This window comes from Polypterus senegalus, chromosome 18 (genome assembly GCF_016835505.1).
Source record: "Polypterus senegalus isolate Bchr_013 chromosome 18, ASM1683550v1, whole genome shotgun sequence".
NCBI classification, from domain to species: domain Eukaryota; kingdom Metazoa; phylum Chordata; class Cladistia; order Polypteriformes; family Polypteridae; genus Polypterus; species Polypterus senegalus.
This window is the reverse complement of record NC_053171.1, coordinates 7816165-7838404: the sequence shown is the minus strand read 5'-3', so window position 1 is coordinate 7838404 and position 22240 is coordinate 7816165. Positions and strand designations below refer to the sequence as shown.

The 22240-nt window shown below is 41.0% G+C and overlaps 1 protein-coding gene across 4 annotated transcripts in view; it reads right to left on the bottom strand.

Moving 5' to 3' along the window:
* The window catches only part of LOC120518989 (neuronal PAS domain-containing protein 3), a 716144-nt gene that overhangs the window by 12618 nt on the left and 681286 nt on the right, over nucleotides 1–22240 (bottom strand). For all 4 annotated transcript variants that reach the window (XM_039742042.1, XM_039742043.1, XM_039742044.1 and 1 more), the window contains 2 exons: nucleotides 3865–4012; nucleotides 3402–3517 (listed from right to left, as the gene is read on the bottom strand). In XM_039742042.1, the coding sequence (XP_039597976.1) occupies nucleotides 3402–3517; nucleotides 3865–4012 (264 nt within the window). The remainder of the gene's footprint in view (nucleotides 1–3401; nucleotides 3518–3864; nucleotides 4013–22240) is intronic.

The window sequence follows — 22240 nt, the reverse complement described above, 5'->3', positions numbered from 1 at the left end:
ATGAAGGACATACTGGCAACATGCTGAGCTCAGCCGAGATGACCAGGCCACCCTATCTTTAGCAGTGTCTTCTAGCACCTCCTGGGGAATTCCCAGATGCTCCAAGGACAGCTGAGAGAGAGCGTCGCCAGGACTTGTGTTCATTAAAAACTGCAGTTCTCTGCTGAAAACAATAAATCAGTTTCCACCACCTACCTTGCCCAGAGATAACATAATGCACAAACGGAAGGGTATACTTAACTATCTTTTAATGCTGGCTTTTACTCTTAAAATAGTAACAACTGAAAGAAGCTTGATGGAGTAGTGTGAGGCTGATAGTGAAGGTCAGAACTTCATTTGTGTTCTTACTTTAGATGAGAGGAGGAGGCATTTTCTAAAAATGGCATTTAGAGGTAATCACGTATAATGGACGAGCTTCAAAGTTTATTTGGGGAGTAGCCATCATTGTATTGTCTTTGATGGCAGGCTTTGTTCCTAGAGCCGCCAATGACATGCAGGCACATTTTCAAAGTAACTGAATGCTTCTGTAGCTAACGTTTTCGCAGTTCTTGACTACAGTAAGCAGCTGACCCAACCCCATCCTGCACAGAAATTTTAACCTCTCAGTAAATGTGGGAAATGTCTTCTGTTCAGGAACAAGCTGCCTAGCTTGATTAAGTAAGGCTTGCTATTGCTAGAAATATCTCACACTTGCGCTACAAAACTATCACTATGTATTTATAGGTATTTGTATGCACACACATCAATATACATATGTCCAGCTGAAACAGAACTTTCACAGACCACAGTGGTTTTATTAGCAGTTATTGACTGGTCCCATGCATACTTTTCTAATGTGTGTTTGTAATGTGTGGACTATGAAACAGCCATTAATTTGGTTCTGTTAATGACCTGAACTCTTAATCTAGTAGTCCAGGGGTCTGTTGTTCTTGCCATAGTCAAAGCTAACTGTCTAGGACTCTGCTGCTCTGTCTTATTTCATATTCGCATCCATAATATTTGGAAAAGAAAAAAAAAAACAACTAAGATGTTTGTTTCCTGCATTTTGTAAAATTAATTTGAAGTAGATCCAATTAATTAACCTGTGCCAAAGCCTTTCAGTGCTGTGGTGCAGGTGGTTTAGAATATTCAGGAGGGAGCCATTGCTTCTCATGTGTGCAGCTGTAATGAGATTTATTATTCATTCCTATGAGCAGAGTTTAATTCACAATTCAATCTATGCTTATTGGAGGCAGTATATTGTTTTTAAACGTCATTGTCCTCCTCATCGTCTTCATTCTGCCTTTCCTGGTGACGGATGCAGTGGCAGTATGCCAAGCTAGATGTGAAGGCCACTTTATCCCTAGCAGTGTCCTACAGTTCCTCCCTGGGAATTCCTAGAAGCTTCCTTGCCTGTCGAGAGCTAATCCATCCAGCGTGTCCTTGGTCTTCTACTAATGGGCAATGCCTGGTACACTTGACATCGGGGCATCCTAGCGACTTACCCAAACCAACACCGCGGTCTCCTCATGATTTTGAGCCTTGAGCATGGGAAAGGTGCTATATACATAAAATGTATTGTTATAATTTGAGAAGCTGCGGTTTTTACTCTTTCTTGAAGAATGAACTCAGGAACTTCCTTTTGGTTGCTTGTATTTACAGGTATGTCTCACATTTCATTCACTACTCCAGAGCTCATGACCATAAGTGAGAATAGGGATGTAGGCTGACAATGTGGCCTTAGCAACTGTGAGAAAAAATGAGAGTTGAGTGAAATGCCATGTGGGGGTCATTTCCAAACCTGACAAAGACAATTCTCCATTTCTCAGGTCATGGGGAGAAGAACTATAAGTGCTATGCCAGTCTTGGCTATGATTGGCCCAAATACACAGCTATAGCTACAGTGCCTACAAAACGTTTTCACACTTTATTATTAAACATTGAATCACAGTGATAGTGATTAACGATGTCGAAGTGAAATCCTATCTCAGCAAAGTGATTACAGTGGAACCTCAGGTCTCGACCATAATTCGGTCCAAAACTCTGGTCGTAACCCGATTTGGTCGTGACCTGAAGTGATTTCCCCCATAGGATTGTATGTAAATACAATTAATTCGTTCCAGACCGTATGAACTGTATGTAAATATATTTTTTAAAGATTTTTAAGCACAAAAATAGTTAATTATACCATAGAATGCACAGCGTAATAGTAAACTAAATGTAAAAACATTGAATAACACTGAGAAAACCTTGAACAGAGAAAAGTAACATTGCAAGAATTCACGCTACAGCCTTAGGAACCGCTCGCTGTAAACACTTTTTTTTTTAAATGAGTTTTAAGCACAGGGAAAAACATGAACATTTGAAAAATCTGTAATTTAATAAACAACCAAGAAAAGTCACATTGCAACAATGCACGCTACGAACCGATCGCTGTAAACAGAAGTGAAGTGGAGGTTAAAATCCAATAGAAAAAAAGTCTTCATTAAAAACAAAGCCCAAATCATTCTCTTTAAAAACAAGCCCGGTGAATTCTTTATCTGCCTTCTCTCTCTCACTCACGCACAGGGAATGCACAGGGCGAGACTGGACACTTGTGGAAATCATCGGCGCGTACGAACCAGAGGGGAAACTGGCTTGTTCGTCACCTGAGTGTTTGGTCATGAACAGATGCAAAAGTTTGTCAAACGTTTTGGTCTTAAGCCGATTTGTATGTGGTCCAAGACGTTCGTGACCCAAGGTTCCTCTGTATTAGTATTCTTATGAATATTTAGAAGAAGCATTCATCCAACGTGCCTCTAAAGATCTGGAAACAATGTAGTGGCCTCCAACCATCATTTACAATTGGAGCACAGACAGGTTACGTGACTTTTTATACTGCATCTCCTAGTCACTCACTTCTTCATACTTCCCTTGTTTAAGGCTTATTACACTTCAGGAAGTGACTAATGGGTACATTGCAGGCTGACAACTGTTCTAAAATGTGGTTGTTTACACTGTAGAAGTCTTGTTAAGACCACACTAAACATTTGTTGAGGTCTTGTTGCATAGCAGTAACTAACAGATCCACCTAAGTTGTCCTTATTCTAAAGTGTTACTGTGATTTGCTGAGGGTCGCACAGTGAGTGGATGTAGACTTGAACCAGAAACTTAAAGGTCAATGCCCTGTACCTTAGCTATAAGTGCCACAAGGTATTTTGGGGTCTCATTTTTAGATGAAGGAACTTAACCAGTAACCAAGGGGTTAATGCCTCATGACTTGGCTAGTGTACCCCCCAAGGTATTTTGGGCTCTCATTTTTCTCTCAACTGTTCTGTGCATCTTGGCTCCTCAAGTGTGAACCTGTAGTTCATTAGGTCTCTGTGCTACCAGCAAGCAAGGAGGCACTGGTGTGCCACATATAGAACCATGCCGTTCCTTACCTGAGTTTTCCTTGGATTCTGATTCAGAGTCTGATGTTTCGGAAGACTCTGACGCTTTCTCTGGGAGATTGGGAAGCTGTGCAATATCCATGGGAGTGTCTTTGTATTCCGGGTTGCTGTGAGATCAGAAGAACACACAGAGAGTTAGTCAGCCAGAATCTAATTGGTCATGTCTAGGTTGACTATCAACTTCAAATCATTCAGACTAGGGGTTTAGGGTTTGGGGGGAAACCTTCACAGGGTGCAGTCTTAGCTACCCTCTGATTGACCAGATAGCAATGTGTGAAAGTGCATGGAATATGCGACCAGAGGGCTATAACTGTGTTCAAAATGTACAACGCAACTTTGGAATCAGAAAATGGTGAGATGGTCTGTTGGGCTCCACCACCCCCTTCCCCCCCTTTTCACCCTGCAGTCAGCTGATGTCACATGCCACACCTGTCACAGTTTGAGCACCCCCTACCTGAGCACATAGTTGACCCAAATGATGTTCTTTTCATTGGCATTCTTGGCATTTATAGCAATCGTTGCACTTGACTGGATCCAAATATATCCTCCATTTTTCTGGATCCACCGATAGTACTTTGTGACACATTGACCTTTGTTCATTACTAATAAAGGAAAAAAAGGAAAAAAAAAAGTTCATAAGGCATATAACAAAGCTTTTCTAACCATCACAGAGCAACAGAATGATCTGTCAAGAACAGGGCTGATCAGTCAAATACTGCCGGTTGATGGTGTTCTTGCTAGGGTTGGGACATCACCATTTGTAACTGAGCAAGCCGTCATTTCTATTCTGTAATTCCTGTCATTTTCAGTTTGACCACAGGGTGCCCTCATTGTTCACAGCAAAGCTCATTATACAAAAGCACAGATGGAAGAATTGGTGGCTAAGAAGAAATCATATTTGCCAGTTTGGTGTTTCATTGGCTTTAAAGCAAATGAGCGTGGTGAGCCAAAAGATTTGACCAAAGCTGTTAGTCGACAAAGCAGGAACGTTGTTGTTGCCAAAGATTCACAAATGATAAAGATGTATAATCATTTGCTCATACAGCAATAATGGAAGTTTAGCCAATGCTGCTAAGCACAAGCAGTAAAGGCTCATCTCACCAGCTGTTAATTAATGGCTCCTTTGGATTTAGAAAAAGCACACAATATAAGCAGGGAGTGTGACATGGGCACAATGTATTTCAGCTGTTTATTTCACATTTGCTAGGAAACATGTAGACTTCGGGTCCTCAAATACAAGTCATTCATACAGAACAAGGGTATTTACATGTTGGCCACACATTCTTTAGTTTTCAGTATGAAAAAATACCACGGACAGCGAGCACATCACCAATCTAACTTGTGTAAGTAGTGCTCCTCAACCAAAAATGGACATTTCAGTGCTATTGTTGCTCTTGCATTCTGCATCGTGGAGTATGTGCGGCCTGCCGATGAGCCATAGTATTAGCCAGCTGCTTGGAAGTTTTGTATTCGGGCTTACCCGCTCGTCCGTTTTGGTCACCTGCTTGGCTAAATGCTTGGGAGCTGTTGCCCCTGGTGTTCCTTTTTGCACCCCCATTTAGCACTGCACTGCATTTTGTGAACTTTGTGATCATAACAAATTGCTTTAGTGTGAGGACAGGAGCACAGGTCAGTTGGCACAGGAATTTGTCTGTCTCTGTCACTTTTCCTTTCTCTCATGTCACCTCTCGAGCAGTTTGCTCTAACAAAGAATCGAACCCCAATAACTTTGTAAAGGTAGCTAAGCTACTACACATTTTTTTGCTTTGCCAGCGCATATCACACCATAAGCTTAGGACTAAGACCAAGGTTCTAGCCCCAGAGGTTTGTGAGTAACTGTGACAGATGGACACAACTCTTAGCATAATGGAACTGTGTCTCTGATATAAATATGGGCAACACTAGAGCACCACAAGGAACAGGACTGTCTCCTTTTCTCTTCACTCTGTACACCTGAGTCTATGAATATAACAGCAGGTCATGTCACTTGCAGACATTTTCAGGTGATTCTGCACATATGGGGTGTATTGATAAGGTGGATGGGATAGAGCAGAGGAGTCAGGTGGAGAACTTTGTTTCTTGGTGCAGAAAGAATGATCTGCAGCTTAACATCAGGAAAACTAAGGAACTGTTTATTGACTTTCACCACACCAGAGAGCTTCTACACCCAGTCACTATTCAAGGAATAGATGTAGAGGTGGTGCACTCAATACAAGTTCTTGGGAGGGGTCCACATCCATGACAGGTTGGACTGGTCTTGGAACACAGAGAAACTGTACAAGAAATGGCAGGGCAGAATCTTTTCTTTTCTTTTTTTTGTTCCCTTTCTTTAGCAGGCTGTGTTCCTTTAATGTGGGAGGTGACATCTTGACACCTTCTACAAATCTGAGATGGCCAGTTCAGTTTCCTACGCTGTAGTGTGTTTGGCTGGTAGCGTAACTTCAAGAGAGGCCCACCACATCAACAAGCTAATTAAAAGAGCAGGCTCAGTTATGGAACACACGCTGGACCCCCTGGAGGTCTTAGCAAAGGAGCGAATTAAAACAAAACTGAGAGCCATTCTGAACAATGCTGCACATCCTCTCCATGACAAACCAAATAACACTGACAACTTTGGCCAACAAATTATTCAGTAGAAGTGTGTCAAGAAACAGGACGGGAATGCAATACATCTGCATAGAACTTTTTATATTTGTTTAGTGAACGAGTTCATTCTTTCTTTCTCTCTTAGATTGACAAGTTGTCTTTACACTTTCTCTCCAAAGTATGTGTTGTCATCCTTCCTCTTGCTTTCATCCATCCATCTGTCTTCCAAATCCACTTAGCCAAAGCACGGTCCCAGGGTAGTTGGAGCCTATCCCATCAATACTCCTTGGACAGAGTGCCAGCCTATTGCCAAATGAACACGCACACTCAGACACACTTGGGTCAATTTAGCATCACCCATTCACCTAACCTGCATGTCTTTAGACTGTGGAAGGAATCAAGAGTACCTGGAGGAAACCCACGCAGACACGGGGAGAACATGGCAACTCTGTGCAGGTAATCTGCGGTCTCCTTACTGTGAGGTGGGCGTGATACCTCTGCTCCACTGGGCTGTCCACGTCAGCCATCATTTCATGTCAAATGGCACTAGTGCAGGTGATAAACGGTTAGAGCCCGGAGTAAAATGAAGTGATATATCTTTTGTTTGTAGTAATCCGTGTGTGATGGGGATGTAATCGTACCACCGCATATACAAACCCCCCAACTCTTGATGTACTGTATGTCTGTTACATAGCTGACTGCACAGCACTGAATGCATTGGTTTATTGATGGTGTGCTTATTCTAAAAAGACTGGATAAGGAGTTAATGCCAACACCAGTGGAAAGATACCATAATGCCACTGCAACATGCCTTTAGACAGGCATACATTTTCAGAAATCAGATGTCTTTTCTTTTCAGCCAAAGCTGCAGTCTTTCATAAACACAGGAAAATGTGAGGCGACACATATGGAGACCGGACAGCCAGTCGCGGTTACTGAACAATCCAAGCAGGTTTTTATCCTAACAATCTTGACTCCATTCATACATCCAGACTGACCGCGACACAATTGCAGCTTTGATGAAAGCTTAACAGTTGCAGAATTCTAGAATGGCTTAATAATTATTAGTAAGAATGCATGAAGTGTACAAAACATTTGCCTTGTTAAACCCCACATCAGAAGAAGTTGTCAGATTGCTCATTTAATTTGCATTTTATAACGGAAAACTATAACTGTATTTGTATCTGCTAAAGACGCATTTGAAGTTGTGCAGTGCATTTAGAGTGTTGCTGACCCACAGACAGTCGGGACACAAACGTATGGTTTAAAGGGGATATTTTTTCTGATGTGTTTAATCACACGGTGCTTATATTGGCAATGCAAGTAATATTATCACTTATCTACTTATTATAAACTGCCCCATATAGACCTGTAGTGGTGAGTATGCCTTCCCTGTACTTTACACTCTTGCTGCCAGTAGAGAGCACTGCAAGCTTGAACAAGTCGCACTTTCCCTGCATGTCTTTGTCCCCATCAGCTAAAAATGAAGCACAACCAAAGGGTGTAATAAAGTTGGAGAAATTAGCTGTTAAATGGACCTTTCTGCTAATATGCATTTACATTAATCACCCCTCCAAAAGCAGAAACAACCACAGACAAAAAAGGGATGATAAAGTGTTTTTTAAATTGTGGAGCCCAAAAACTATTAGAAAAAAGGCGGATGGTCTGCGTTTCTGTTAACCTGTCTGAGCTGCAGCACACACTCGCTGTTTCAGGTATCCGTGATAAGTTGTAGGTGCCATATTGGGTTTTAATACTCCAGCTCAATGCATATTTGCAGCAAAACAGACTAAAGTGCAGAGGGATGCCGAAGAAGATGCATTTGAAGGTATGAAATGAAAGTAAGGGGTCTCGCCCTAAATGACACCCATGATCTTAGGACTTGGGGTATGGGTGTAAGCCCTGAAAGTGGCCATTAAACTTGTGATGTTGAGTGTTCATCACATACTACTTCTTCTGTCTTGCTTTCCCATCAATCCATTTTCCAAAGGCGCTTATCCTGGGGTGGCAGGCTGGAGCCTTTCCCAACAAGCATTGGGTGGAAGATGGGCACAATCAATGTGCAGGGCACCAGTCTATCACAGGGCGTACACACTCGCAAAGAAAAACACACTAGGGCCAATTTAGAAAAAACAATTCATGTACACTGCGTTTAGTTGGACAGTTGGAGGAAATCCACACGGACACGGGGAGAATGTGCAAACTCCATGCATGGAGCGCCCAGGATGTGAACCCCGGCCTCCTTGTTGTTGGACAGCATTGCTTCCACTGCACCACTATGCCGCCTATCTTGCTCTTCGATAGAAAGTAATTAAACGTCTACCTCTTTACATAGATGGTTTCCTTGCTCATCCCTTATAATATATATATATATATATATCTATATCACAGATTTGAAAATATGGCCCTCTAATTTCTTATACCCTCAGGACTTGGAACTGAGTTGAGAGGCATTTGGTTCCTGCCCAGCTTGGCACACCCAGACTCCCATTTTTCAAAATGACCCTGTTCGGATTGAGAGATGCAGTGTATCTTTTCCCCCTTAGGTACATACCCTGATCAGCTATGATATTAAAACAACCTGCCTAATATTGTGGAGGCACCCCTCATATTGCCAATATAGCTGCGAGTCATCAAGACATGGACACCACAAAACATTTTTTTTGCAATATGCCATGATGCATTTTTATGCTGAAAAAGGCCACCGTCGTCAGGGAATACTTTTGTCACGAAGGGGTTCATGTGGTCTGCAACAATCTTTAGGTGGGGTGGTATGTGTCAAATCACATCCACATGAATGACAGGACCCAAGCTATCCCAGAACATTATCCAGAGCATCACACTGCCACCACCAGCTTGCCTTCTTCCCAAAAGATGAGTAACACAAATCACAACACTCTCTTCAACAACTCGTAACAAAGAGAGAAAGAAATTGGTGTACTTGTTAAGTAGTCATTGGGTTCATCCTAAGTCATGATGACGATACAAATGAGGGGGAAAGGTGACAAGGAGTGGTGGCCAGAGCAGGAGAAAGAAGCAGACAGTGGTCAAGGTTAAAAATGAGTGAGTGACACAGCTCGTCAAGTCTTCTAGACAATCATAGACACAACTCTGATGTTTACCGATTTTTCACAGAGTAAAATATGACAGTTTTCAGCTCCTCATCCATTTCTTGAAAATGCGGTAAAATAGAGTTTTGTGTCACTAATCAACTCAACACATGCTACACTTGTAAGACTAAAGAACAATGCTAGAATTCTTCAAAAAGAATTACAAATGAAATCAATACCTGGTGAAGCTCCTTTGGCAGCAGTAAGAGTCATGAGTCAATCCACAGATCTTTACTTTATATTGCATCATTAATAGCATACAACATCATAAGGTGTCAAACATGTTTCGTAGTTTTTTTTCAGCAGCAGGTTAGTGAATTTTTGAATTTCCTTGTTCATCGATATTTACTGTATTTACAGTTTCAAGGACTTTGTCATGTGTACACAAACATGGCATTCTCAAACTCGATTTAATCCCACTTAGGGATAGGGAATGACAGAGCCTATCTTGGCAGCACCGGATACAAGGCAAGAAAAAAGCGAACAATTTTAAATGACCAGTTAACTTAGCCAGGACGTCTGTGGCAAACTCCACATGACTGTGACTAGATCCAGGACAATGAGATTCTTATGTGTCTCCCACAGTGTAGGATTTTTTTTTACAATCCAATGTCATGACTAAGTGGAAATGAGGTTCTTTCAGCATGGGAATGGTCGAGAGTTCGGTAAGGTCCTTTCAAAAGCAGAAGATAGGGGCTTATAAAGATCTTCATCTTTTCCCACTTCTATGTGGGTTTGATGTGCTTGATCAACTTTCTCCAAATCAAGTTCAAATTATTTGTCATTCCAGCCATATCTAAAATACATCCATCCATCCATTTCCTAACCCGCTGAATCCGAATAGGGTCACGGGGGTCTGCATCTAAAATACAGTGGTATGAAATTGCATTACTCAAGAATAGAAAAAGTGTAAAAACATAAAGTAAACCTAAACAGTACTAAATTCACAAAGTCCAACCAATACTTCTGTAAAATAGTCCATTAAATACTATGGCTAAAATAAATAATTATGTGCATAAAAACTGGCTTATATGCATGTTAGAGAGTGTTTAGCAGTCTTATTGCCTGTGGAAAGAAGCTATTGAACATTCTGGCTATTCTTGATTTTATGGAGTGATATCTCCTCCTAGATGGCAAAAGACTGAATAGTACATGAGAGGGGCGTGAGGAGTCTCTCACAATGCAGAGGGCTTTCTTCTTGCATCTGTCCTTAGAAATGTCCTCAATGGAGGAGAGAGAGACCCTGATAGCCCTCTTAGCCATTCTCAGCACACATTGCAGAGACTTCCTGTCAGACTCCATGTAGCTCTGTCCTGCGTCCCCATCCCAGTCTGACCATTTTCCTTCAAATCTTTTACTGTATCCATCCAACTTCCACTTTGGCTTCTGTCACTTTTTATTTCACTCATCACTGTTTTGCCCACATATTCATTCTCTCCCCTCATTACATGCCCATACATGTCAACCAACTTTCCTCTACTATCACTTGCAACGAGTGCAGAATGCAGCTGCTAGAATCCTAACTGGGAAAAGAAAATCTGAACACATTACTCCAGTTTTGATGTCACTACACTGATTACCTGTGTCATTCAGGATTGACTTTAAAATACTGCTTATGGTTTATAAAGCCTTAAATAATCTCGCTCCATCGTATATATCGGAGTGTCTGACACGTTATATTCCAAATCGTAACCTCAGATCTTTAAATGAGTGTCTCCTTAGAATTCCAAAAGCTAAACTTAAAAGAAGTGGTGAGGCGGGCAGGCGGCCTTCTGCTGTTATGCACCCAAAATCTGGAATAGCCTGCCAATAGGAATTCACCAGGCTGATACAGTAGAGCACTTTAAAACACTGCTGAAAACACATTACTGTAACATGGCCTTCTCCTAACTTCACTTTATCTTAATCCTGATACTCTGTATGTTCAATTCATCATAATAACTATTCATGGTGGCTCCAAAATCCATACTGACCCCAACTCTCTCTTCTGTTTCTTTTTCCGGTTTCTTTGTGGTGGCGGCCTGTGCCACCACCACCTACTCAAAGCATCCTGATGCACCAACATTGATGGACTGAAAGCCAGAAGTCTACGTGACCATCATCATCAGGTCCTTCCATGATAACCATAAATCCAAAGAGGACTGTTAGATTTATGTTAGGTAGATTGCCCAGAGGGGACTAGTCAGGTGGTCTCGTGGTCTGGAACCCCTACAGAGTTTATTTTTTTTCTCCAGCTTTTGGAGTTTTTTTTTTTTTGTTTTTTCTGTCCACCCTGGCCATCGGACCTTACTTATTCTATGTTAATTAATGCTGACTTATGTTTATTTTTTATTGTGTCTTCTATTTTTCTATTTATTTTGTAAAGCACTTTGAGCTACATTTCTTTGTATGAATATGTGCTATATAAATAAATGTTGATTGATTGATACTTTCATAGATACTATATCTCCCCCACTTTTCTTATTCTGTCCTTTTTTGTAACTCCACATACCTATCTCATTATTCTCATTTCTTTTACATCAATCGTTTTTCCTGTGCTCTTTTAGTATACTGCACATGTCTCGGCTCAATGCATCATTGCTGGTCTCACCATTGTCTTAAAAACCCAACCTTTCACCTTAATTCTGTAATCACACAATACTCCTGATACCTCCTTCCAATTGTTCCCTCCACACTACACTCTGTGGGTTATCACTGAATCCAGTTGTCCATCTTAGGTTACCACTGATCCTAGCTATTTACATTTATCCACCCTTTTCAATAGCTCGCCCTGCAGGCTGTTCTGAATCCTAATCATCATTAAACCTCAAATATTCTGCCTTCTTTGAATTTATCTTCCAAAGTCTTTGTCCGTTCTTCCAATTTCCTCTTTTCTGGTGTGGTGCTACACTAAACAATGCACCAGGGGGGTTGGTATTTTATCCTATGGGTCAACACATCCATAACCAGATCAAAGAGATAATGACTTAAAGAAGATCCCTGATGTGAAGCTGCTCTAAGCTGTTACCCCAACGCTACTTTTAACCCGAGTCCTCAGTCCCTCATTTAAGGTTGTAGTTGAATATTCATTAACCTTTTGTACGTTGAATTCTGAGCTAAGACACTCTGGGTTAACAGCAAGAAGATTGAGCCAGCACACAACTTAGGTGTTATCTTTGATGACATTATGCCTTTTAAAACACTCATTGGAAAATATTGGGAAAATTTACTGAGAAATATACTGAGAAATTCATTTATGCATTCATTTCTACTAGGATTGACTACAGCAATGCTTTATTCACTGTCTGTTCATACTGTTCTGTATAGTGTAATCAGTTAATTCATAATGCGGCTGGACGAAACCTTATAAGAACTAGAAAGTAAGACCATCGCTCCTGTTCTAAGGTCTTTACACTGGCCTCCTGTAAAGCTTAGGTACTGATTTCAAAATCCTCCTTCATGCATATAAAGCTTTATGTGTCCAGCGTCCTGCTTACCTTTCTGAACTTATTGTTACATACAAACTGAGACATGTGCTAAGATCTCAAGATGCTTGCCTTCTAAAGAGACCAAAAAGTTAAGAAAATACAGTCGACCCTTGACATACGACCGGCCTGACGTGCGAACAACTTGATTTACGACCAAAATTTTTGTTTTGACTTACGACCAACATCTTGCGTTACGACCCGAATGCGGTCACGTGTACCCGCTTGTGCGATTGGAAACAAACAGCCAGGAGCGTTCGTAAGCGTCAGTCGGAGCCCAGATACAAGTGTTTGAGGACGTAATTTCTGTCAGTGCAGTGATTTATCTATATATATATAATTCACTAAGACCATGGCAGGCAAGACGCATAATTGGTAACGAAGGTAAAGAAAGCGATTGTTAAGGGATGTTAGCTAGCGGGCTGGCGCGGCACGTGATGATGTCATCAGGCTGAGTCAGCACCGGCTTGCTTTGGAGTGTATTATTACAGCAGTTCACAACACGGCCAGCTTTGAACTGAGTGCTCGACTACCGTCATTATTAACTTGAGAAACAGCGATCACAATCGAAACGAAGAAGGAAATTGTGCGGAAATATGAGAGTGGTGTTCGTGTGACCGATCTCGCTAATATGTACAGCATGTCGAAATCCACCATCTCGATAATTTTACAAGGAAAAGATTTGCATAAGGAGGCTCCTTCTAAACAATAACCACCTTCCGTTTCATTCTCCTCCTCCTCCTCCCTTCCTGCAGCCCAAAGATGTCAACTTAAATGGTGAGTAAAGTACGAAATTGTTCTTTCTGGTAGGCTAGGCACTTTTTATAACTTTTTGGTTAGTACATTAGAAAAATTATTGGTGTTTTAGTAAATTATGCGCATTATACAACCCTTTTTTATTATGAAAAGTAACTGTTGCTGTGGGAGGTTCGGAGTGCATTATGGGTATTTCCATTATTTCTTATGGGAAAAATAGTCTTGACTTACAACCAACTTGAGTTACAACGAGCCCTCGCAAACGAATTGAGTTCGTAAGTCAAGGGTCCACTCTATCTAATGGTGGGAGTTTGAACTTTTAGATACAGGGAAAAGCAGTTGAGTGATGTGCCTACTAATATAAGAGAGGCTCCTTCAGACTCAATTTTAAATTTATCAGTGTGGTATCCCCTGATTAGAGCTGCTGGTTAGATGTGCATACTGCATCTCTGTTTGTTAGTTACTTGTATAAAAATATAAGTACTACAAATAATTATGGCCTATCAATAACCCTCCTCATTTTCTTTCTCTTCTCAGTTTCCTGCTGCCTCACTTGGTGCCACTACTCTATTTCCAAGCTGTTTTCTTGCCCAAGTGAAAGACATCAAAGATATTGGGGGCTTTTAAATCAAAGGATGCAAAGATTCTGCCATCTTATTAGATAGCCCAGCAAGGACTTAACTGTAGAATGACCAGAATAAGGTAGGTAACCAGTAGGTAACCAGTCTCTGCAGGACTGTGAACATATGACTGTCTGTTTTAACTGACTGTGGACCCCAACAGCTTTATTTACCCCACTGACACTGCTGACTGGACTTCGTTTTCCTCTCCTCTGTTGTCAGCTGGCCAGAGCTCAATGATAATGTAAATGGACAGATATTGTTAGGTTCCATTTATTGGTCTGTAATTGCTTGGTTTTACACAAATCCATAGCTTTCTGTAGTTTAAATATGTTGCTTTTTAATTGCATCACTATGAGCCAGCACTCAGTGAGGAGCTTTATATCACCACTTGTATTCAATAAAAGATAAAGAACAACATAAATATAGCTGTATCAAAGTTTTTGACATTTCCCATTTCACAGAATCTGTCTACATTATGGAATGAACTTTGCTGCCTTATTGTTTGCTTTGACCACTGTCTATAACACTGCTGTGGGCACAACCCTAGAAATATCTTGCCTGCGTTCTTTTACTTTTATGATAATAAAACCAAAGAGCCCACTTGACGCAGAGTTTTTTGGGAGGAGAGATTTGCACACTCCACGGCTGGGAAGAGGCTATGTCACATGATTCTGTCTTAACTCCTCTTCATTTGCTTTGCAATTAAATCAATCAGCACTTTCTCCTGTTATTGATTTAGCGCTAATGAAGGCCTTTCACATTTTTTGAAGCATCTGCAGCCCTCTGAGCCACTCAGAGGAATGCGGCGGCTTTCATCTGCAGCTCTCCTCAGCAGGCCTCGGGCATGCCTGCAGCACAGCCTCTTTTTAGAGCCTCCATCTCTTGTCCTTCACTTTGTTTTAATCACTTGGATCCTCTGCAAGGCACCTATCTTTCATATCCCCTTTAGCCAAAGCAGCCAAAGACTACATTTTGGGCTGAGAGACCAGGATATGAAAGGAAGTGGTGTGATCTTCAGAGAGAACTCTCACATCACTGTTGGGGACAAGCTGAGGCTTAAGCCGATCAGGTGAAAAGGCAGAAGGTACTCTGTTTAATGTCATTTCACTGCATAGGGTCAGCACAAGATACAGGTTTACTTTAACAGGGAGACACGCGGCCAATAGAAAATGAAATTTCCTGAAATTTGAATTTTTGACTTGTAATTCTATGAGGGTACAATTCACAAGCAGTTAGTGACACGCGGCTTTTAGGTATTGCGATCCATAGGTCCCAACCTGCCTGCCTCTGAGGAAATGCTCATTATTTAGAAGTGTTAGTAGGTTGGAATATAGTGCAGTCACATCCTTGACGCAATCAGTAACAGGTTTTAGTGCAGCCACATCTTTGGTAGAAACGCAGGCTAAAACATTTCCTAAGTATTAAGTTGTAGTGTGGGCAGCAAGGTGGCATAACTGTTGGGTGTCTTATAGATCCAATGTGTTGGGCCCGATTCTTGCTCCTAATCCTCGTCCATGTGGAGTCTACAGTTCCTCCCTGTGACTCTTTGGATTTTTCTGTGACATTCCTGAAGACCGGCCGATTAGGTTTACTGGCAACTCTAAACTGGCCCCAGTGAGAGTGCGGGTGAAAGGGCTCTGCAGTGGACTGGAATTCAGCCTGGTGAGTACCATGTGAAACTTGTCTCACCACAGTGTCATTGCCATTCATATCCGCTGATTGATCTCTTTCCTGAATTAAGCTGTATGAAGAGGATGATAAATGGCTTCATCAGGTGGCACCCAGCCCTAATAATTCCATCCTTGACTTTGATTCTTCTTAAAATGTAATTTTTTTAAGTGCCTCGTCCTATTACTTTATTTGACCAAACAGCACAGGCACTATAATGCCAGCACTAAATCCTTACTGATTGCTTTACATCTTTAAGCAAGTAGTGTGCTGTAATGTGCTCTGAATGTGAAAAATACAAGTAAGCAGTGGTACCGTATCTTGATTCTAGATTAACCAAATCTACTATATACAGTAATAAAACACTGCTCTGTGTGTGTGTGTGTGTGTGTGTGTGCCCAGTCCCCCTGAGCAATGTGATTGGTCAGTTTGGCTGACATCATTCCTGATTGTGACTTAAGTTAAAATGGAGCATTTCAACAACAACAACAACCCAAATAACTTACCAAGCAACATTGGGTTGCTAAATACTAACAAGGGGCTTGTCTACCATTGGTGGTGGTCAAAAGTGGGCAGGAGGCAAGCAAGGCACAGTGAAATGGCAGAGTCGGAGAAGCAAGCTTTACGGGAACACGACTGAGAAAGAAACCGCCAGGCAAACCTATGAGGATACTGATGAAAGGAACACTATGGGTACATGTAGGGCAAGAGATATCGAACCTAAATTTTATTTACATTTAATTTTCTATTACCTATCTTTGATAGGTAGGTGGAGACGGTATATGATAATAGAGTAGATTTAGCATTTGTTGTAATATTTATGTTTTTATTCATTTATTAAGCTAATGTATAAAGTCAAATTTCACCCTTGGGGGAAACAATTTTCTTTTTCTTTAACCATTTTTAAAATAAATACATATAAGTGCACCTTACATTGCCCCTAAAATTACAGCAAACATGGTTAAACCTATATTCATTATTATGTACATTATGTAGAAATATTAGTAATTTCATATGTAAAATAGCATCAGTAGCATTAAATACAGTGTTCTCTGTACAGTAATGTTATTTTGCGGTTGACTCAGGCTCCATATAGAGAGCTCGAGCTCGGCAGACACAGCATGTTGCTCCAAGTCAGTACAGCCAGATTTAGAACAGAGCAGAGTTTTACAAAAATGACATCTAGACATGAGAAGATACATGCAGTGAGTAAGACTGAGCAATTGTACGTGCCACATTGAATGAGATGGGTGAGAACACAAGAGGGTTGCATTTCGTTCTGTCTAACTGCATTGAATGTGCTCAGCGCGGTGACGGGCGGTGGGGGGGTGGCACAACAATGGAGGAATACTGACAAAATCAAATAAATAAATAAATAAATGTATTGTAAAATATGACAGTCTACTTTATAATAAAACACTGCCGTCTTTGTGTCTGGACCCTCGTAGCAATCTGATTGGTCAGTTTGGCTGTGGTGCCTCAGTAGTGGGGATGATAAAACGATACGCTTATGTTGATGGTGCAAAATTCAATTCCTGAATGTGACAATTCCTTTTATTTTTACAAAAAAGGAGTTAAAATGGAGCATTTCAATGACAACAAAGTGAATAACTAAGAAGGCACAACCTGAGTCACCTTCAAAAATGGTAAGTAGTTGCAGGAGCATGAATGATAATTTCATGGTGGGCAACGAAGGCATATCTACCATTGCTGGTTGTCAAAACGTGGACAGGAGGCGAGCAAGGTGCCTTGACATGACAGAGTCTGAGAAGCAGAACTTACGGGCACACAATCAAGAGAGGCAAGAGGGGTTGAGACACACACAAGGATACCAAAGAAAAGCCATAGGAGAAATGCAGGGGGTACACATAAGGCTTGAGATATCAAAAAGCAATCTTTTTTTAATTTATTCCATTACTTGTCTTCAGCAAGTAAGTAGAGCTAGTATATAATAGTAGATTCCTTATTTATAAATAATTCACTTCACATGTAAATGTTCATCATTAGCTTTAAATTCAATGTCCCGTGTACAGTAAAGTTCTTTTGTGGGGGGCTCTGGCTCCATGTAGGAAGCTAGGGCTGAGGCATAGCATCTCGATTCAATCCAAATGCGGTCATATTTAGAGCAGAACAACGTTTTACAACAAAGACAGTTAGCCACTTGCCATCTAAACACAAAAAGATACACGTGGCAAGTAAGATGGAGACATAATGTGTATCACATTGGGTGAGATGGGTGAGAACACAATAGGGCTGCATCTCATCCTTCTGAGCTGCGTTTAACGTGCTAAGTGGTGTGAAAGATAGAGAGAAAGAGACTGACAGCTAGCAGGCCAACTGCAATGGAGGAACATTTCATTCAAAATAAAATACTCAAATAATTGTTTTGTGATATGCGAGAATAAATAAATAAAAATGAAATTATACATGATCATAAATAATTAATGTTTTTGTTGCCTATTTCTTTATGTATTTCATTATTTTTTCATGTATTTAATTCAGTGACACTACATACAACATGAAATAATCTTTCCCTGCATGAAACCATACTGTTGCTCACGAATCATCACCTTCCTTCTTCACTGAGCTTCCACTACTCTTTCCTATAACTTCATATGGTGGTTCATCAATTTTATCCCTCTATAGTTACTACAGCTCCACACATCTCCCTTATTCTTACAACTGGCTCTATTCAATAAGAGCGTGCACAAAAAGGCGAGCTTCAAAAGGGCCACCTCAATTGGGCGCGGCGAATAAAGGCTTACGTAGATAATTTAGTTCAAATGGCTCTGGAATATGTGAAGAGCAACAAAGGTGCAGATCTACTCGTAGTCGAAGGCTACACATTCAGAAAGGAGAAAACTATCAACGGGAAACACGTCTGGAAATGCACCGAACACAGGATTGGAAAATGTTCGTCTCGCTGTCATACCAAAAACGGATTATTCGTCAAGACCATCTACGCACAACCATGTTCCAGATGTGGCGAAGATCGAAACATGCTAATATCTGAAATATCTACGTGGCATTGCACATAATCTACAGCTTCAAGTGTAACACAACAATGAGTAAGAGCAGAAAACAACGAAATATAGAGAGCTTTAAAATAGTTTGTTAGAAGTTCATGCATTAATTACTTGGATGTTTTAATATTCTTGCTTTCGCCTTTTTATACGTTCAGTCATTGCCTTTATCTAATACATTTTTTGTAATCATTTTGTTGCGTTTGCCTTTATTCGCTGCACCCAATTGAGGTCGCCTTTTTGAAGCGCGCCTTTATTGAAGGATACCCTTAAAACTTGGTACGAGTACAGTTCTTCTCCACCCCTCAGGCATGCTCTCATTTTCCAGGACTGCATTAAACAGTTTGGTTAAAAGCTCCACTGCCATCTCTCCTAAACACCTCCATGGTTTCACAGGTATGTCATCTGGACCAACGGCTTTTCCATTCATCATCCTCTTCATAGCTGTCCTTGCTTCCTCCTTGCTAATCCATTGCTGATTCGCTATCTCCCCATTCATTCATCAGCCTCTCAAAGTACTCTTTCCATCTGCTCAACACACCCTCCTCGCTTCTATTTTTTCCATCTTTATCCTTTATCACCCTAACCTGCCAGACATCTTTCCCAGCTCGGTACCTCTGTCTGTCCAATCGGTACAGGTCCTTTTCTCCCTCCTTAGTGTCCAGCCTCTCATATAACTCATCGTATGCCTTTTCTTTAGCCTTTGCCCATTCTTTCTTCACTTTACACCTTATCTCCTGTCTACTTTCTGCATCTTTATGACTATACCACATCTTCCACAAAGAACGATAGACACTTGGAATAAGCTACCAAGTAGTGTGGCAGACAGTAAGACGTTAGGGTCTTTCAAAACTCAACTTGATGTTTTCTTGGAAGAAATAAGTGGATAGGACTGGCAAGCTTTGTTGGGGTGAATGGCCTGTTCTCATTTGGAGTATTCTAATGTTCTTGGCCAACCTCTTCCTCTGTATACTCTGCTGTACTTCCCAATCCCACTACCTCCTTCCTCTGGCTAGATGACACACCAAGCACCCTCTATCTGTCTCCCATACCACTTCTGCTGTAGTTGCCCAGCTATCTAGTAACTCTTCACTTGCCTGTCTTACCTTCTACCTGAACTTCACCTTCCAGTCTTCTTTTTTCAACTTCCACCATTTGATCCTTGGCTCTGCCCTCACTCTCCTCCTCTTCTCCATATCCAGCGTCATCCTACAGACCACCATCCTATGCTGCCTAACACCACTTTCCCCGGCCACCACTTTGCGGTTTCTAATCTCCTTTAGACTGACCCACTTGCATAGGATATAATCTACCTGTGTGCATCTTCCTCCACTCGTGTATGTCACCCTGTGTTACTCCCTCTTCTGAAAATACATATTCACCACAGCCATGTCCTTGCTTTTTGCAAAATCCACTATCATTTGACCTTCTTAATCACTCTTATTGACACCATACCTACCCATTGCCTCCTCATCCCCTTTGTTCCCTTCACTAACATGTCCACTGAAATATGGTCCAATCACCACTCTCTCCCCCGTGGGTACACTCCTTGATGGAGAAATATAGAGAAGGACAGGAGGATTTGCATTGTGTCTTTGTGGACTTAGAGAAAGCATATGACGGAGTGCCTTGAGAGGAGCGGTGGTATTGTATGAGGAAGTCAGGAGTGGCAGAGAAGTATGTAAGAGTGGTGCAGGATATGTACGAGGGTATATTAGGAAAAGGTTATTAGGTGGGTGTAACAGAGCGAGATGATGAGGACAGGAAGAGATGGAAAAAGATGATCCCTAACTGGAGCAGCCAGAAGAAGAAGAAGAAGAAGAAGAAGAAGAAGAAGAAGAAGACATGTAACATGAAGCACACCCTGAAATGAAATCAAAGCAAAAGAATTGAAGTTCAGAGGGTGGGTTCTAGCAGGAGGTGAATCATCAGTAGAATGGACACAGATCTCTGTCTATTGATGGCCACATTTATTACTCTGCCCTGCAATTCTGGGCATTTTTTGTCTTGCACTCATATTTGAGATTTTGGGACATTTCTAGGATATTTTAAGAGCTAACAGTTGTCACATATTATGTAGGTTGCAACAGCCCATTATAGTTGGAAGTGAGCCCTTTGTGGAGAGGCCTGCTGTAGGCAGGTAAAATGTTATAAAATACACAGAATAATGTATTTAATTTTGTTTATTTATGCACCATGATTGATAGGTCACATGACCATTTGTCACTTCAGTGCTGCTACTGGATGCATGGTGTAAATATGGCTGTGGTGCAAGTATAAAGTATCTTTCAGTTGGATAAGAAACACCAATCTATTAGTGTCAGTTAGTTTGCTTTTCAACTCAGCCAAGTACCAGGTTTGTTTCAGGTTTTGTGATTCTCTTTTTTGACCTTGACTTTGATTTGTGGTTTTTGTTTGCTCTATATCGTTTGTTCTCCTGGTTCTGACCTTTTACCTGTCACCAACTACAAGTCTAGTTAATGTTATTATCTCCTGCTCTTTTCAGTCACTAGCAATAATCCCGAGACCCTTTCTCACATCAAATGAGGCCTGGCCTGGCCTGACTTGAGGAGCCTTTAGAAGGCCTCATGCTCTTTCTTGTCAAGGTCTTGAGACTCCAGACTCCAAATTATGACATAGCGAGGCTCAAAACAAGTGCCGCTGAACACATTTGTTTACAAGCTTACATCACTGACACTGTACATGTTCAGCTTAAAAGAAATGCCAAAGGAATTTTTGATCTTCAAATTTTTGGACTTACAAAGAAAGGATTGTGGACCTGGATTTAGCTTTGTTGCTGTCTTAATAAAGTGTGCACAAAGCAGTGTGTTCAGGAAATAAAATGCAATAAATTACAAACATTTAAGCTTTCTAGCTTACATTCTAGTCTCCAAAATCGTGATCTCCCCCTTGAAAACACTAATCCTAGCATGACAAACAAATGTGTTATTATTGTCAGTGTAGCTCTTTTAATATTATTCAAGTGCACAAACCAGTGTATTGAAGGCTACAGATGTTAAAAATAATAATAGTAATGAATTAGTTATATAGCACTTTATATAGACAGTGGGGAGCCACTTCAACCACCGCTTATGTGCAGTATCCACCTGGATGATGCGACTGCAGCCATTCCATTCTTGTACCAGTATGCTTACCACACAATAATTATTAGGTTATGAAGGTGTGTGTGTGTGTGTGTGTGTGTGTGAGACAGAGAGGGTTACCCAGTTAGAGACAGGCAGTGGTTAGGGGCCAGGATTGGTAGGCAATGTAATGTATCTGTAACATTGAGAAGCATCCTACTGTTTTTAAAAGACGCCCAGAGTAACAACAGAAAGCAAGTGACATGGTGAGGTGGCACTAGCACAAGCGTACTGTAGGACAGTAAGAGCCTGGTATCAAAGAGTTAAGCACTGCATACTTGGCTTATATGCCAAACACTCACTTTGTCTTGTGGAACGTGAGCGGCGACAAGTGCAACTTTAATATTTTATGCTCTCTTTTTTTTTTTCCTCCACTATGATTTCAATTCAGCTGCCTATTTAATTTGCTCTTTGAGCACAGCTCCATTCACTCTACTGCCATAATAAGATTTTAGTT